The sequence below is a fragment of the Aulonocara sp. 'chitande type north' Nkhata Bay genome, linkage group LG5 (genome assembly GCF_057382095.1).
Source record: "Aulonocara sp. 'chitande type north' Nkhata Bay isolate Kocher_YH1m ecotype deep benthic linkage group LG5, A_spYH_male_GT1.1, whole genome shotgun sequence".
Lineage (NCBI taxonomy): Eukaryota > Metazoa > Chordata > Actinopteri > Cichliformes > Cichlidae > Aulonocara > Aulonocara sp. 'chitande type north' Nkhata Bay.
The window spans coordinates 29,226,041-29,243,162 of record NC_141348.1 but is presented as its reverse complement, the minus strand read 5'-3'; the positions used below and the strand labels follow the sequence as shown (position 1 = coordinate 29,243,162).

Genomic DNA, 17,122 nt, shown 5'->3' with positions numbered 1-17,122 from the left:
CTAAAAATGTTCCAGCTGATCAGTCTGTTGAAATGTTTTGTACTTTTCATGTAAACATTACTTTAAGCAGATTATCTGAAGCAAGCATCAAATCAAGACATGCCACCTTTCCTCTCCTAAGCACAACCACAATGAATGAGTGATCTGTTAGCCAGCTTGTGCTAAAAAAAAAAAAAAAGGTATTGTCTAATGAAGTTGTATGTGAAAAAGCTTGGCAGTGATTCTCTTGGCAAAGAGAATCATCGCTAAATCTGCAGCATTACTTCCGTGCCTTGAACTACTGCTTTGCTCCATATTTAGCACGTCTAGTGTGATGGATGAAGGCAACTGTTTTCAGGAAAAGGCTCTAAAAGCTCACTAAGCACCAAACTGCAATGTTAGCACCTATCTGCTGAACAAATGTGAAGCATTTTGAACCAGAATAGCTATGAGCACATAGCAAATAAGAAGAAAAAGCCAAGCTAAAATCTCTCTGATTCAACTCTACATATGGTTAAGCAGTAAGACAAATATGACAAATAGATCATGTGATCCCACTTGTTAAAAGATGAAAACTTGGCATCACTCAAAAATATGCATCTTACACCATTTAGTGCAGGCTATTGGTGATCTCAGACTGGGTTATTGTTTCAGTCACTCCAATACATGCTCTTGAAAAGTCAGGGGAAATGTGTGTATAAATATCACCATCTGTTATTGTTGTGTTCTGAGGCTCCTCTGAGCTGTTCTGCATTTAACATTTACTTACTGTTTGGGCCAAATTTGACCTCTTTTGAGATGTGATTATAGTAAAAAAAAAAAAGAAAGTACCCTGTATAATATCCATATAGATGGTAGTTATGGTGATGTTTTTATGAAAACAGCAGTGAGGAGTAATGATAGTAATGGTTATATGGTTGTCTAGTAAATCCCAGCATTTTTAGAACGTTATCGCCATTTCACTTTCTAAAATATATTTGAACCCTTACAGCTGTTGTGTTTTCATGTCTTGAACAAAGCAGAAATAAGGTTTCCCTGCTCTCTGAAACACCCATTAAGAATTAATCATCTATTTGTTGGCTTTTTATACATTCTAAACAGATCTGTAGTTCAGATTTTGATATTATAAAGAAATTATTGGCTTTGGTCAAAACTCACCAGGACCCTACAGTGAAGGCAAAGACATGTGTAAGGGTTAAGGATGTGTTTATGGAGATGTGAATGAGCATTAATCTGTTAATTGGCGTCTCTAAATCTTCCTTCAATCAGCATGACCTCTAGAGGACGCTAAAGTGACATTTAATTTAAGTTGTCTTTTGCTTAAAATAATTTAATGTCGTGGCAACAGTGTAAAACTACATGATTCATTTCTGCAGTATAACCATACCTTTATGATATACTTGTAAGCTATGTAATAGCCAGTTATTTGATCCAATCTGGGTTGCAACTCTTGCTTCATACTAGCCTTGTTTATTTTATGTTTTAATATTTTATCTACAACTACACTATTTTTGTCTTTCATTGGTTTCCTCTTATGGTCTATTCTACTGAATTCTGATAATTGTCTGTATTTGTGCAGCTGCTGGCTGGTGATATTTCAGGATAAGATATCTTAAACTTTAATAACTCATACCTGCACCAAAGCCACATCTCAAATCAATTTATTGATTTAGATTAAGAAAAATAAATACATAAAAGAAAATTCTGGCACTCAGACAAGTATGGTAAACACTTGTCTGAGTGCCAGAAGCAAACAAGTGACCTCCTCACCTTTGCAATTTTTTTTGTGAGCGAGCAGAGGAAACCACTGGATCCAACACAAGACACACAATTTAAGAAAAATAATGTACTAATACAGCTTTTCAGTGCAGGAACCACGGTATGCGGAATATAGGGAGACAAAGATGAACGCGCGTATTTGGCACTGTCGGGTTTTTAAAAGCTTTCAGACAATTACGACACGTATGTGAAACTTAGCAGGACGTCTCCTCTATTATCAGGCAGATCTAAAGAGCCGTGCAGTTAAGTTCTTCATTCCGAAGACTTGAGTAATCACTGCCTGCTGAAAGTCAGATTTTTTTTCTCATATTCGCTCACAGGCTCACTCACAGAACCAAGTGGCTGAACACTACATCGAGCAACGCGGCTAAATACCCGGCGGGGGCGGCGGGGGTTGCAAAGGAGGCGGACCTACCACGACCCCCACAGTTGGAGCTTCAAATGGTTTTACAATGCAGACCATCTCTCAAATAACAGTTTGTGGCCACTGGTTTGGAAAGAGACGGTACAAATGTGCGTAAAAATCCACGAATACAGATAGACAGATAGATGGGCAACTCTCACCTTCCCTGAGGAAAAGAAAGACACGCGAAACGCACGAAAGGAGAGCGAGGTCATCAGATTGTTCCCACTTACCAGCGGAATTATCGTGGAAGCTTCGTGATACGAGCTTTTGGTAAGACATCACAATCCTGTCTTTTTTATTTGTTTTATTTATTTATATTTATTTTTTAGGGGAATGGCTTTGTTACTTGTTGTGACTGACATATTTCCAGGTTTTTCTGCCTTCACTGAGAGGTGGACACTTGTAAAATAATACTTTAAACCTTTATTGCAATCTTTTGATTTTCATTCAACCACGCAGGAATATAGTAACCTAAGGGGAAAGCAATGAAGAAGACATAAAGGAAATTGTAGCTTCACTCTTTGGATATATAGGCTATAGCTTTGTTTCCTAAAAGGGGGTGATCAATGAAGAAAGAGTAGCTCGGTCCCTCTGGAGTGAGCGCCAAGAGCAGATGTCACGACTATGCGTTTCATCCAGGGCAACAAACTGGTGCTCATCCGTTGTTGTTGTGAATCTTTCTTAAATATAAACCGATGCGCCTGAAAGTTACTGTAGCGCAGTTGCAACAGGTAAATCCAAGCTGGACGAATGCCTACGTGAGCAGTATGTGACACAGAAACGGGTTTGATCGCTTATATGATTCCTATTTTGAGCTAATTTTTTTCACAGGAAGGTGTAAAACTTTGACATGTTGTGACCCCAGTGTCCCAGTATTCTTACAGGTTGTAGAACAGGCTACTTCCCTGCGGTTTAGGCTGTAGCACATGCAGGCACATGGTATGGAGTAGCTAAGCCCTTTCCTTTTCCTCCTCTTAGCGAAACCATATCCGACGGAAACTAAAATTTTTTCCGACTTAGTTCACCACAAGGTGACAAACATCTAACAACGGCAAGAGTGGATCAGTAGCTATAAACACCAGAAGGAACTAAGAGCAGCCCTTTAAAGCACTTTAAAGTCTGCCTTTGTTACTGTGGGCTGAAGATTAAGCATGGTTACATTATTACATTTCATATGTTGTGTCACTGAGGTTTTTGTGAACTAAATATTCGCTGCTTTTCTGTTTTCTTAAGCTGAATGTGTCTTGATTTGTATCAGGCTACTTCTGCTGTATTGTTACTTGATTTATTTATTTGTGGTCATTTTAATTTAGATAATGCTGTGAAATGGATTTTTATCCCATTCTAAATATAAACTAGGCTTATGTGTTGACCAATAAAGAGGCTACAGTTCAGTTAAATAAATAAATAAATTGTAACAGGTAATAAATACATTTAAAACGAGCCATTTTCAGCTGAAGATGCCTAAAATAAACAGGTTTCAGCTACTTGACTGTGAGCATTTGTTTTGTGAGAAACTGAAAACCAAATGATAGTACAACAAGATGATGGGTGGAAGATTAGTGAGAGTGACACTTTTTTTTTTTTTTTTTAAATTTTTGCATACAGTGTGCATTCTAGCTCTGAGTATATAATTAAGAATTTACAGTGGCTGTTTATGTTGAAAAGCTGCTTAACTGTAAAGTGTTGTTCAGCAATAATAACAATACTTACAGTAAAACTGTTTGGGCCAGGTGGTTTCATGAAGCTGCAGTTTTGTTTTGCTTTGTTTTGAAATCAGCATAACAGCTTGTGTTAATGTAGGATAAAACTTAACAAGTGGGCTGCAGGCGGCTGGCTTAGATTTTCCTTTTGCTGGAAATGTGTGGAAATGTGGTAGGTGGTGAATGTTTTTCTGCAATGGCTGTCAAGATCTTTCGACCCCAAGCTGCTTAAATGCATGTGTTGACTAGATGTGTTCGACTGTGACATATTGGGGGGGGGGGGGGGGGGGGAAATTGGTTTCCAGGTAGTGTGAGAGAGGGTGTATGTGTTTGACTTTGGTCCCTATCGAAACCCCAGTGTGGGGTTTTGTCCTGGGGTCATTATAGTGCAGAATGAGCAGATAAGCCTTGTGTAATGAACAAAGTGACTAGGAGTTTGAGCAGGAACCTGACAGGTGCACAGTGTGTGGAAGTCAGTGTTTTATCCATGTGGGATGCAGCCAGCTGTACTCATGTGTCACATTAAAGAGACCTGTGAAATGTTATATTTAAGTCAGTCTAACTGTCATGTGTCAGGTTATTATTATCTTTGTCATGGGTCTCATAATCTTTGTGGGTTGAACCAGACTTCATCATGCGCCAGTGTCTATTTATATTGAAGTCATTAGAAAGTCATAGTCGTTTGTTGATATTGTTTATATTGTGTGGCAAAAATACATTTTGTTCAGCATTTTATGAGAGAGTTAAGATTGAAAAGAGAGCTTTAATTCTGTTCAGAGTGGATTTTTTAAGCTTTTATCCCCCAAGTTTGTTCCCTGTGGATGAATATGCACTGACATGTTAATATATGATGACTGAAATATTCCACAATGAGCCATAGATTTTGTATTTATATTTGTACTTGTCCTAAAGAATTTCCTTGGCTATTTAGTCTAATGTTTTGTAACCCCAAGAAATCCCCTGAACGACAATTAATAATAATAAAATGTTAGATAGCAGCTGTTCAAATTTCAGCTCATTATTTCGATTTCTAACTCATAGCATCATGCATCATTTTTGGCTGCAGCAGACATGTTTTCCAAGGAGTGCTGAGTGAAATCTACTCAACACCATACATCAGATAGAGTTAGACATGAAAGAGTAAGATATTTCCCTCAGTAGAGACAATAACTGGACTTCAAATGAACAATAATGATAAATTCTGGATCTGATGGACAAAATTATTGCTCTGTGTGTACTGACCCATATGGGAAAGATTATAGAAAACACTAAGGTTTCCCATTCCCTCGGTAAATGTTTAGGTTTTATCCCAAAAGCCTGACATTACAATTTACTCATTAAAGTGGTCACTTTGATAGGTTTTCCTCATACAACATTATTACTGCATTCATCCTTCTTTCTCAAAACAGTGTTTCATGGAAAAATGTGAAAAGGGACACTTAATTGTTCAAATCATAATATGAGACATAAAAGCCCTCAGAGACAATGTAATAAAAACATACAACATAAAACATTTATTATTATTTTCCCCCATGTCGTAACAAGGAATCAAAATATCCGTAGGCCTTTAAGCCAGGGTACCTGCTATAATGCTTCCACTGCAATCACTTTATTCTCGCATTGATGTCACATTTAATCATTTTGTATTTTTTAACTGTTCAAATAAAACAACACCCTGCCCTGTCAGTAATTCACCCGTTAAAAATGAAAAATGCAACATTCTTGTGATGCAGTGTAAAAGCTGCCTGAAACACATGCACAGAGTATAATTGCTCAGTACTTCCCGCTGCAAACTCCTGGTTACCAAACTGTGCTTCAGAAAAATGTCCTGCAGTTTATCAAGTAATCATAATTAATGAGAGTTAACTATTTGCTTAAATAACTTACCAAACTGTTTTGGCTAAAAATTAAATCAAACAGCCCCTTTAAAAAAAGCTGGTTGTAGTTACTTCTTACTTCCTTTTGATAACTGTAGGACATATGCTTTTAATATTAAAAGAAATATAGTTGGTTTATTATTATTGCACTGCACTGATTTTTCACTTTACTCATGTATGGCACAGATATATATGGTTAATTCTTGTTATTCAGAAGATCTTCTTTGTAACACTGTAGATTACAAAAAAAAATAGTGTTTGTTAATAAACACTTAATTACAGCTGATAAATATATGTAATCTCTTATTCTCACGGTACAAAGTCATGCTATCATCTTGGTCTGTCTTGTTAGATAGTTGAAGTTGAGAGGTCATTTATAGAAAGCATTACAGTGGCTTTATTAACTGCTTTAGTGCTAATAAAGCATAATAATTGCATAATTTGCACAATGTAAAATACATCTGTGTATTTGCTGGGTTTCAACACGATACAAAATTTTGTTTGTTTTTTTAAACTATTTTTTTTGCTACAAATGGGCAAAATCAGTTCAAAACCATGGTAGCAACAAATGTAAAACTCTTCTCAAAGGATCAAGACATTACTGATAACTCAAGCTGTCTTTGAACCGTCCTGGTTAAACTAATTTGAAGTATCTTTTACTGTCTTCTTTCCATGGTGACTTCGTTCTGTGCTATCAAGCCTGAAACCCGGTGCTGTTCTCTATAACTGCATATGTGCGCTTGTCTGTTGTATTTTATTTCTTTGTGTTTTTGTCATGAACCTATGTACGTTTGAGTGTTTTTATCTTCTGTGTTAAACACAGTGACTATATAATGATTGTATAATAAAATGTGAATCATAAATAAAATGTCCTACTGTTTTTTAAATTTTTGCTTTATTATTGTCTATAACATTTTACATCTAGCATTAATTATAAAGATTGTAGACAGGAGAATCTGGGAAAAACTTGCATAAATAATCATAAATAATAGCTTTTATATCTACTCGGACCTGTACAGGTGCTTGTACTGACTTCCTTTGGAACAATTCGGGATGTATCAATTAGGCTTAAAATAAAATCTGACATTTTATGGTTCCCTAGATCCTAAAGTGTCAGCCTCTGGGATGTGTAACTCACAACTTCACCTACCATCAGGGTGCACCTGAACCCGTACTGATGAAATATGGGGAGGTTTGTTGGGCTGTTTGCTATTGCTCTACAAATCATCCTTTATCGGACAACTGAGCCTAATGTTTTCAACTAAATCTTTGTACAAACACAGACTGTATTGTCTGCTTGCACAACTGCACATTGAATTTCGTCCTTGTGTGCTTTCTAGTGGTGGTGCTTCATTTTATGACCCTTTAAATGATTTAGGCAGCTTTTATGTGATGACTAAGAAAAATAAGCCAAGATTATTTTATTGAAATTATAGAGGGTTCAACCTTAGAGATGGAAGACAGTTGTACCAAAGCATCAAGTTGCTTAAATAAATGTCTATCATGTTTATTTTTTACTTTATTTATGCAGTTCAGCAAAAAGGCAATTTCAGAACTACTTGGGGGTAGTTAAAGCTAAAAACAGAAATGTTTTATAGTTAACAGCACTCCTTTTTTTCCCCCTGCAACTATTTTCTTTTTATGTAGTCTTTAATGTCCCTGTCTGTTTGATTTAACATACATTTGACGTTATACATTTGTATAATATATAATTTATGCAATTCATTTCTAAATTAAACACCTCAGTTTTCCTTCAAAATGAATGGTTAGAATACTTTTAGTATACTTTCTAGTCATGCCTGTTTAAAGTAAAATAAATCATCTGTTCTTTTGAACTGTTTAAAACGTTCGTGTTAATATGAAGGTTTTAGTTGTTGAGAAACCTATCATGATAAATGGAAAGAATATGTAATTCAAGTTCTGGCTGTAATGCAAGACATGAGCATGTGGTCCCCTGTCCCCTGGAAGCACGTGGATTAGGATGAGCTGGTGCTGCCAGGCGCTCTTGGCTGAACCTCGTGCCACATGCGCCTTTCTCATCTACATGTGCTTGCCTGCTCCCCACTGTCCCGTGTTTGTCGCGTGCATGCCCTGCTTTATGTCCTAGTGTCACAGGAATAGATGCTCTGGTTTTAATGATAAGAAAAAATATATAAATAGCTCCTCTTACTTGAACTTTTAACCTTGAATTGTCAAAAAAGAGAGAAAGAAATCAGCTAATCTTGTTCAAACATTTCAAATGTCAGATAAATATAGTAGCTCAAAATGAGACTTTTCAGTTTTTGTCACTTCGTTGCTGAAAACAAAACTCATTTGGAATCTATATAAAGTCTAAGAGTTATTGAAATTATGTTAAAGCAAGTTTTAAATTGATACCTTTTTAGAACCAGCCCGCATTTCAACAGGTTTTAGAGCTAAATTTCCACGTAGGCGGGGTAATTTCTTTGGAAAGAAAATGACCAAATTCACAGGTCGAATGGTTTTAGGAGTGAACGTCACAAATTTTCACGGGACACAAATATACGCTTAAAAAACTCAGGCTTCTGGATCAGTGACAAGCTCTGCTTTTTAAAATTATGTTATATGTGTTAGTATAAAGAAATAATTTGGCTTTAGTTTACTTTTGTGTTTTATGGGAACATTTAAGTGGAAATCACTGGCAAATATTTTCTGTATTTGTCAAAGTTCTATACTGAGATGTGTCCCAGCTGTAGCAGCTGTGACATTTTCCTAATATCTCCTACAATTTTCAGAAACTTTTTCATGTGTCTATTAACTTTTTGTACTCTGAAAAAAGATTCTGAATGTAGAAAAATATGTGGAGCTGGTTTGACTTGTGATATTTCTTTGAAAACAACTTTTTTAAAATTTAAATTTGATATGTATTTGCTAAGATATGCTGCAAAGTGCCTCATATCTATCATATCTCCTTTTCACAATAATAAAGAATTCTCTGGTTTAGCAAAGCCACACTTCTGATAAAATTTGTATACAAATCTGTTTTTAACATTTGAGCCAAATTTGATAAACTTTGTGGTAATTTGAGTCCTTTTACTTCTGTAACTAGTAATTATGTGGTACTATGTTGTCTTTTCAGTCCATAGTTTGGTAAATCCATTAGGATGTACGGTGCCATCTATAAAAGTCATGCTCCTGTCCCCCCACCTCTGTACTTCAGTGTTGAGACAATATGGTAGTCCTGGCGAGCTTTGTGCCAAACATCCTGATGCCAAATATATTTATGTTGGTCAAGATCACGAGGAGCTCACTGAACAATGATTATCCAGTCATCAATTATATGTTGATGTTCTATAGCTAAATTGAATCTTGCAGTTTTGTGCTGAATAGCAAACAAGCGTCAGACGCCATCCGCTGAGACTGACATTGTGCAATGTCCTTAACATTGTCCACACTGTCACAGAAACACTGACTTCCATTGATAATCCCTGTGCCAAGTCTGAAGCGCTTTCCCTTCTCATATTCACCTCTGCTGTCTGTGGTGTGATCTTAGTAGGACTACCATTGCGGCTCTGATTAGTGTTATGAATCAATTTATATTCCCAATTTCCCAAGACTTTTTATTTCCCAATTTGTCCTGCAACTGTGTTTTCACATAGTTTTAGTTGGCCACCTCTGCTCTTGTAGCCTTTTTAAAGTTTCATCAGACTTTTTATTTCCCCTGGCAGCTCTTTCCATACTTTTGAATAAAGAAATAAATGAGGAAGTTTAAATGTCCATGGGTTATTTTATAAGAGTGTTCTCAGTTGCACTCAGTTTTGTTTCAGTGATCATGCACACACGTGCACACGTGCACACTCACTTTGTTGCATGTGTTTCTACAGTAAGACCTTTATTTTCATTCCCTCTAAATGAGGTTTTTTAGTGGTCATAAGAGGAAATTGTGTACTTGTAACTTTAGAAATAATGCAATAATTTAGAGAGAATACAGCCTTGAATAATTTGACATTTAATTGAATAACCTTAACCATAATACTTTTTTATGGTTGTGGTTAGATTATGCTTTTCTTGCATTAACAGTTTTATCATTTTTTGATGAACCAAACTGAGATTTTTCTCATTTTTCATGGTACTCTATGCAGTACGGAAGAGGATTAGGGCCACTGGAAAAACAATCTGAGAAAAAAGTCAGAATTCTGACTTTTTTTTCAGAATTCAGGAAAAGAAGAAAAAAAAAGACGTGCCCACTTTTTTCCCCCAGTGTCCCTAATCCTCTTCCGTAATGCAGCCCTGTGAAACACAGAGTAGTCTATGTTTCAGTAGATCCACCTTTAGCACCGATAACTCAAAGTAATCTTTTTCCGTTTGACTTTATCAGTCTCTTCCATTATTGAGGAGGAATTTTGGCCCACTCTTCCTCTTAATAACACTGCTTCAGTTCATTTACATTTGTAACCATTCATTTATGGGCAGAGTTGTTCAGGTCTCACAGCAGCATTTCAATCAGGTTGAGGTCTGGACTTTGACTGTGTCATTGCAACATCTTGATTCATTCTGCTGTAGATTTGCTGCTGTGCTTGGGATCATTATCCAGTTGTATGACCAAGTTGGGGCCAAGATTTTGCTGTAGGACAGATGGCCTCACATTTAGAGTACTGGCATACGGACAGCAAGGTGCCCACGACCTGTGGCAAACAGCAAGCCCAAATGATCTTGACAACTGTGTTTGGCAGCTGATATGTTGCATTGTTGCATTTTGTTCTCACCATGCATGGTGCTGTGCATTATGGTCAAGACATATATGTTGAGTTTTAGATATATAGAAGACTACAACAGAACAGTCACTGCTGTATTTAGGTATAAACATGATAAAGTCACGAGACAAAACAATAGGCTCTTGTTGTGTTTACTGTAAATTCAGTGATCCCATGCTTTGTGGTTGTTCATGAACAAACATAATGACTGTAGTTTCACTCACCGTGAGAGGCTCAACATTTTGAGCTCTACATGTTTACGTTTCTAAGTTTGATTTATTTTTGCTTGTTTGCGATTGCTTTTCGTGTGATGGCCAACACTAATCATAACTTGTATCACAAAGTGTATTTCAATTTGAAAATAGCATTCACACAACATTTTCTCCTCTGAATTTACCTCACTGGAAATAATTGCTGTCAAAGGCCAGTGTTGCAACAGGAAGTGTTTACATCAGGGGTTTTTAGGCTAGGGGATTGAGGCTACGTTAAGGGACGTGGTATCATTGAGCAAATACTGACTCACCAGATAACATGGTGCAAGGTATCAGTAATGTTAGGTATTTTTTCTTTTTAATTTAAAATCCAGATTTAGATCTTCTTCTTTTTTTAATTGATGAAAGGTATTCATAAATTTGAAGAGCTCAGTACCCGATTGTATTGTGAAGCAGCACGCAGTGTCCTCTCAAGTTTCTTTCCTAGCTTCAGTGGCATTGTATCAATGACACTCTTTAATTGTACACTATGAATAGCCACAGCAGTGATCTTCTGGCAGAGAGGACACTGTGAACACAATTGAGCTGATCTACCCTGGTCACAGCGGAAACTACTAACAACACACCATTGTCTGTCTAAGTTCTCACTGAAGTATAGAAGAGTATTTATTTCTGTTAAAAAGTCCGAGGCAAATTTTAAAGAGCTATTAATTACAGGCTTGCTAATGATAAATGACAAATACTCTGACATTCTCTTCTGACTGTAACTGTGAATACAGCATCCCCCACACTGATGCTACTGTTAAACTGTATAATTATAGTAGCCTCATAATAGCTGCTTTGGAAAGCGCTTTCTCTGTTATTTGAAGCATTTTGTTGTGAGTGATCTGGCATCTCGTTTAATCATACTCATGTTTATATTCATCATCAAGGCCACAGTGTCATTGTGTGGGGATGTCAGCAGTAGCACTAAAAATCGAGGGATCTGGAATATAAAAGACAAGAGCAAATACGGTTATAAAAAAAAGTACTCTGACTGTGGACTTTGCCTTAGTGATCCTGACTTGTTTGCTTTGCTCCATTCTGAAGTTCTGGAAAGCAGAACATGCATCGTCATATTTCATCCTCACATTTCATTATTTGCAGTTCAGTGTATGGACTGCAGAAACTTCTGAAAAAGAACAAATGAGGTCAGATCCTGTTGTCAGGCATGTTGAACGTCACTCTGTTGACTCTGAGTCATTCCTGTGCTGTACAGATGTATTCTGGATAGAAAAATTTGATAACGTCATGAACACAACATTTTGTTCCAATTTCTAAAAAAGAAAATTAGGCAAAAACAAATGACTTGTTTGTGGCTTGTAAAGTTTAGCTTTCAGTGATGTGGCACAGACAAAGGCAGCCCCACAGCATATTTCTAGGCCCTCTCTGAAAAGAAGGATTGTATATAAGGGTTTCTTCAGGTCCACCCTTTTCAAGTTTAACAAACTTGCAGAGATGTATATAAGGATATTTTTCACATGGACTAATCAAAAGTCTATGAACTTTTAGAGAAAGCTTGTGTTTCCACAAGCATTAAAAAGTAGCTGATTGTCTACAACAGGCTGGCTGAAACCACATGTCTTGAGGGCCATTAAGCATGTTAAGTGTACATTGTCTTTATGAAATGGTTTATCCAAAACAAATAAGGCCTCTTGTCTGATATGTTATCTGACTCATGTTCTTTCCACCTCTGCCCTAGATATTCAAGTCACTCATAAGAACTGCTTTAATCGAACGCATACACCAAACAGAGCTTGAATTATGGAGCCTTCTCAATCAGAGATGAACATATTATCAAACGGGAAAAGTCATGACCTCGGCGATGATGTGGGTGTGCCATTGAAAACAATGCTAGATGAGGATCAGTGAGTATTCTTTCCTTATGAATGGCTGCCTTTGTTTAATACAGCTTGAAGCAAGTATTTTTTACGCTTTCCTTTTCGTCTTTCTCTAGTTATACTTGTGTGAAAGCCACAATCTCATAAATCCAATTAACCAATATTCTTTTAAATTCAAATGTCACTGCTAAAGCTAAAAGCAGATGTTTGATTTGTTTTTGCTTACTGTTGCCACTATGATAATTCTCCATTAACATTGAAAATGATGAACAAGATAACAGATGTGGTGAACCACATAAAGTATAACTTCATAAATAAATTTGCTTTTTTAAATGCATGTTTACCTTGTTTTTGTGCTCGCCTCAACTGGTGGATCCTTATACAGAAATGGCACTCAAACAGTCAGGTATGTTTGCAGAGATTTACGTCAAGGGTTTTCAGCTACATATTTGCTCATTACGTCACCTTCAAAGCACATGATTTGCTAGAGTCTGCAGACGATGTTTGCTCACTTTCTCAGTGGTGGATGGAAATGCCATCAATTAACACCTGCAAATCTGGCCTCTAGATATGAAGAGCCTGATGATGGACTGGAGAACGAGGAATTTTTGCCCAACGAAGGCGGAAAGAAACCCATACGTTTCACAGATGTAAGTGAGAAACCCAACAATTATAGCTATATAACATAGGTAACAACGTTAGGTTTTATCTTAAATTGGCATTTAATGCATACTCTGTTTTTTATTTATTTATTTATATTGCATTTACAGTTTGAAGGAAAGACGTCTTTTGGCATGTCGGTCTTCAACTTGGGCAATGCTATTATGGGTAGTGGAATCCTGGGTTTAGCTTATGCCATGGCCAACACTGGGATACTCCTTTTTTGGTGAGTAAATGAGTTTTAAAACAAATATTGTCTTAAACATTCCTTTTGGAGGAGGATACTTGTTCACCTTTTATCATTAATTAGATTGATACAATCATTATTTCAAGCCTCGTACAATAGCTTTTACTGTATGGGGACAGTCTATTCTTGCACTGTCAAAAGAAAAGACTATATCTATCAGCATATAGAAAGTTCTGTAGCAGGTAGTTTCAGTGCCTCCCTTATGGATGGATCTACATATTTTACACTGGATGTCTTTTCTGGCACAATTCTCCCATTAATACTCCCAAATGGGAGCAGACTGGCTTGTGACCTCTTGAGGCTGGTTTTGTAACCCCTACTGGTCTCAACACAGGGATCTTTTGTATATTAAGGAAATGTGTTAACCAGTACACTATGGAGCTAGCATATGGAAAACTATTTTGAGACTAATTCTTAGAACTACGTTCTCATGGCAGTGCCAAGAAACCAGTGAAGACCTCAGGAAATATCTTCACCTAGGAAAGGAATTCTCACATGGATGTAGGGAATCACAGAGATCTTGGTATAAGGAGTCATCCTAAGCAATGCTGTCTGGCCCCACATTTATATTGAACAAACAAATGTATGACAGCTTCCCACCTGTCAGCAAAAAAAACAATTAGTCTTTTTCCAACAATTTTCTGACCTCAAGATTTGCTATTCTACTGATATGCAGTGATTAAAATGAAAGGAGGTAAACTAAGTTGTACTTCTCAAAGTAATCTGCCTTTTCAGTGCATTTATAAATAGTACTGATTTATTATATGTCTTAATGTCTTGCAACACATTATATGCCAAGATTGGTTCACTTTTATTTATTGCCTCTCTTAGGCCCCAAGCCTCCTTGCCACATAGGCCATAGAAAGGCCACAGCTCAGAATAACTGAACCGCCAGACCCCATAGAGGCATCCATACAGACAGCTGCTGTTAGACCATGACCCAGGTTTTCCTAGTCATATAGTTTATGTTTTTTTGTTTTTGTTTTTTTTTCTCTTTTTTTTCTTTTTTTTCTCTTTTTTCTCTTTTTTTCTTTTTTTCTTTTCTTTCTCTTTTTTTTCTTTTCTTTTTTTCTTCTTTCTCTTTTTTCTTTTCTTTTTTTATAAAACCAAAGCATGCGACAGGCTACACTCACATACATTTAATGGAGTAGAGCATTTTTCAGTGTTGTGAGAGAGAAAAGGATGCAGGTAATGTGTGTTTTAATTGCACAATTACTTTAGATACATGCTTGCTATTTGTTTTTTACTGCTACATTGTCACTTCCCCAGCTACTCAGTTACATTATCATCTCCCCATTAGTTTTGCATTATTTTTTTTATGATCACAGTGGGTTGTTTTTTTTTTTTTGTATTTCTGCTGTGTTTTTTTCAACTTCAACTTTTCGTGCTTTTACAGCATTTTTCTATTTCCTGGTGTTGTTAAGTTGCATTGCGTTTGACCTTTCAGGGCCACCGTACAGTCTCCACTGACTGTAGTTTATGTTTAAGTAGCTGCAAAGAAGTGAGACTGGAGCAGAAAATGGCCTCAGCGTCTGGTGAAAGCAGGAAGTCAGTTTAGTTTATACAGAGTAGCTCTTGTACTGAAGGAACCTATAGCCTTATGGAATCTTCCTATTAGTACTTGCATTAGAACTGTATAGTGTATGATTAGCACAAATATAGTTAGAATGTAATATTACATCAAGCCAAATTTAACACATACAGAAGAAAAAAGGAATAAATAAGTACAGCAAAATAAGTATGTTTATAGATGTCTGTATTATAACCACATTAATGCTAGAACAGGTGTTTCAGCCACTGAAACATCTATCCAGACTGAAAAAATACTACTGAAAATACATGATACTGCAAGGTTTATAGATCTGGCTGGAATAAGTATTTTAAACAGTTGCAATTAAAGTTGATATAAACACTTCACATATAAAGGCTAATTTACATCATGAAAAGCTGACAGATGTAACACTGCCTGTGTAGCTGGATTTAAGAAATAAGTGCTTAATCCTTCGGGATTCTGAAAGTTCAAGTTTTTAAAACATGTTTATTGCCATCTTGTGCCAGTAGAGAACGTGACATCATGTGGTAGGTTTTTTTGCGGTCAATAGACTTACATTAGTTTATGTTAGCTAACAAAACTAATAACTCAGGAGAAAATAAGGACATCCATCCACCCAGTCGCTTCCGCCTATCCTTTTCAGGGTCGCGGGGGGTGCTGGAGCCTAAAATAAGAACAGTAAAATAAAATGAAATATAAAAAACATCAGTTTTTCACTTTTGTCCTGCCCTTGGCTATATCAATGAGTTTTATGTTAAAAGTGAGGTAATGCTGTCCAGCTGTCACTCTCTGTCTCTAAAGCAGTAAGTGGTTCTTCATTGTTTGGTTAGCTGCACTCAAACTGGAAAATCCACCTGTTAGCCATAATGCTTGGATTTGTAAAGCACTTTATGAATGAGATTAGTATGGAGAGCGGGTTTGAGACAGGTGACAGGTGGTTTACCGAAATAAAAAACCTGGAGTCAGAAACGGATTTTTTCTTGTGTGGTCATATGTACTGTGCGGCACAATCAGCTGATGCAGTCAGTGCTAATTTATGACCACAAAATATCATGAATCAAAAAACAAATTTCAGGATAATAGTGGTATAGAAAATAACGAGTGTGTGACTTTTGTTTTTTGTCACAGGTTTCTTCTGACTGCGGTAGCAGCTCTGTCATCCTACTCTATTCATCTGATGCTCAAATCCTCAGGCATTGTGGGTAAGCATTGTGTCATTTCTCAGTGTTTTGAAAAGAAATGGTACAATTACATGTTGTAAAGTTCTCACATCGAAAATCCCCTGGAGATTGCTATTGTGGTTGCCATTAGAAAAGGACAGCTTATAAAGTTAAAAAGATCAAAAACCGCTTAATGTCAAAGAGTGCTTGACTGAAAAAAAGGTTATGTGAAAAAAAACTTTATCAACAAATAAAGTATTCATAATTTAAATGTATTTTTAAAAGTCAATTTTGTATAGAAGGATTTGATTTTCAGTCATCGCGACTTGTGTAATGCCCTGTCTCATTAAATAAAGACATTTTGTTTTGTTTTTTTATTCTGTAATTTGAGGTTTCGCTGAGTTAAAATTGTCTAGGCAAATTTTAAAACTAGAAAAAAAGTCATGTCAGCGTACTCTCTATTTATCTAAGTTGTGCAGTCATTTGTCAACCCCTCTGAAAGCGTCTCGTTGTGTTCCTTGGACAGAGATCATAGCAAATATAACTAAATTTGTGATTGTTTGTAATCTGCTTACAGGAATCCGAGCTTATGAACAGCTGGGGTACAGGGCCTTTGGCAATCTTGGAAAAATAGCTGCTGGCACAGCAATCACCCTGCAAAATATTGGAGGTGAGGAGACAGTGTAGGTTTGGAACATGTTCGCTCATGTGTTCTTCCACTGGCCTGAAGCTATAAACTGATTTCACTTCAATTCAATTCTGTTATATGCTTATTGCACCAAATCACTTCAAGGTGCCTTATACTGTACGGTAAAGACCCTATAACTATAGTCAAATAAGCCATTAGTATTACTTTGGCTTTTGGTCCTATTTATAAGTTTGGGATATGATAGAGTATTAACAATGAAGTAGCTGCTTATAAGTAGCTGTATTCCTTGTGATTTTGACATTAAAA

At 36.5% G+C, this 17,122-nt stretch overlaps 1 protein-coding gene across 2 annotated transcripts in view; it reads left to right on the top strand.

Annotated features, from left to right (window-relative positions):
* The first annotated feature begins 2,184 nt into the window (after positions 1–2,184).
* Positions 2,185–17,122, top strand: part of slc38a3b (solute carrier family 38 member 3b) — a 30,455-nt gene continuing 15,517 nt past the window's right edge. Inside the window, exons 1-7 of one of the 2 annotated variants that reach the window (XM_086292822.1) lie at positions 2,185–2,434; positions 12,410–12,575; positions 12,934–12,954; positions 13,117–13,198; positions 13,319–13,434; positions 16,136–16,209; positions 16,745–16,837. In XM_086292822.1, coding sequence (XP_086148948.1) covers positions 12,472–12,575; positions 12,934–12,954; positions 13,117–13,198; positions 13,319–13,434; positions 16,136–16,209; positions 16,745–16,837 — 490 coding nt within the window. In that variant the 5' untranslated portion in view covers positions 2,185–2,434; positions 12,410–12,471. The remainder of the gene's footprint in view (positions 2,435–12,409; positions 12,576–12,933; positions 12,955–13,116; positions 13,199–13,318; positions 13,435–16,135; positions 16,210–16,744; positions 16,838–17,122) is intronic. The other variant, XM_086292823.1, reaches the window with a different exon arrangement.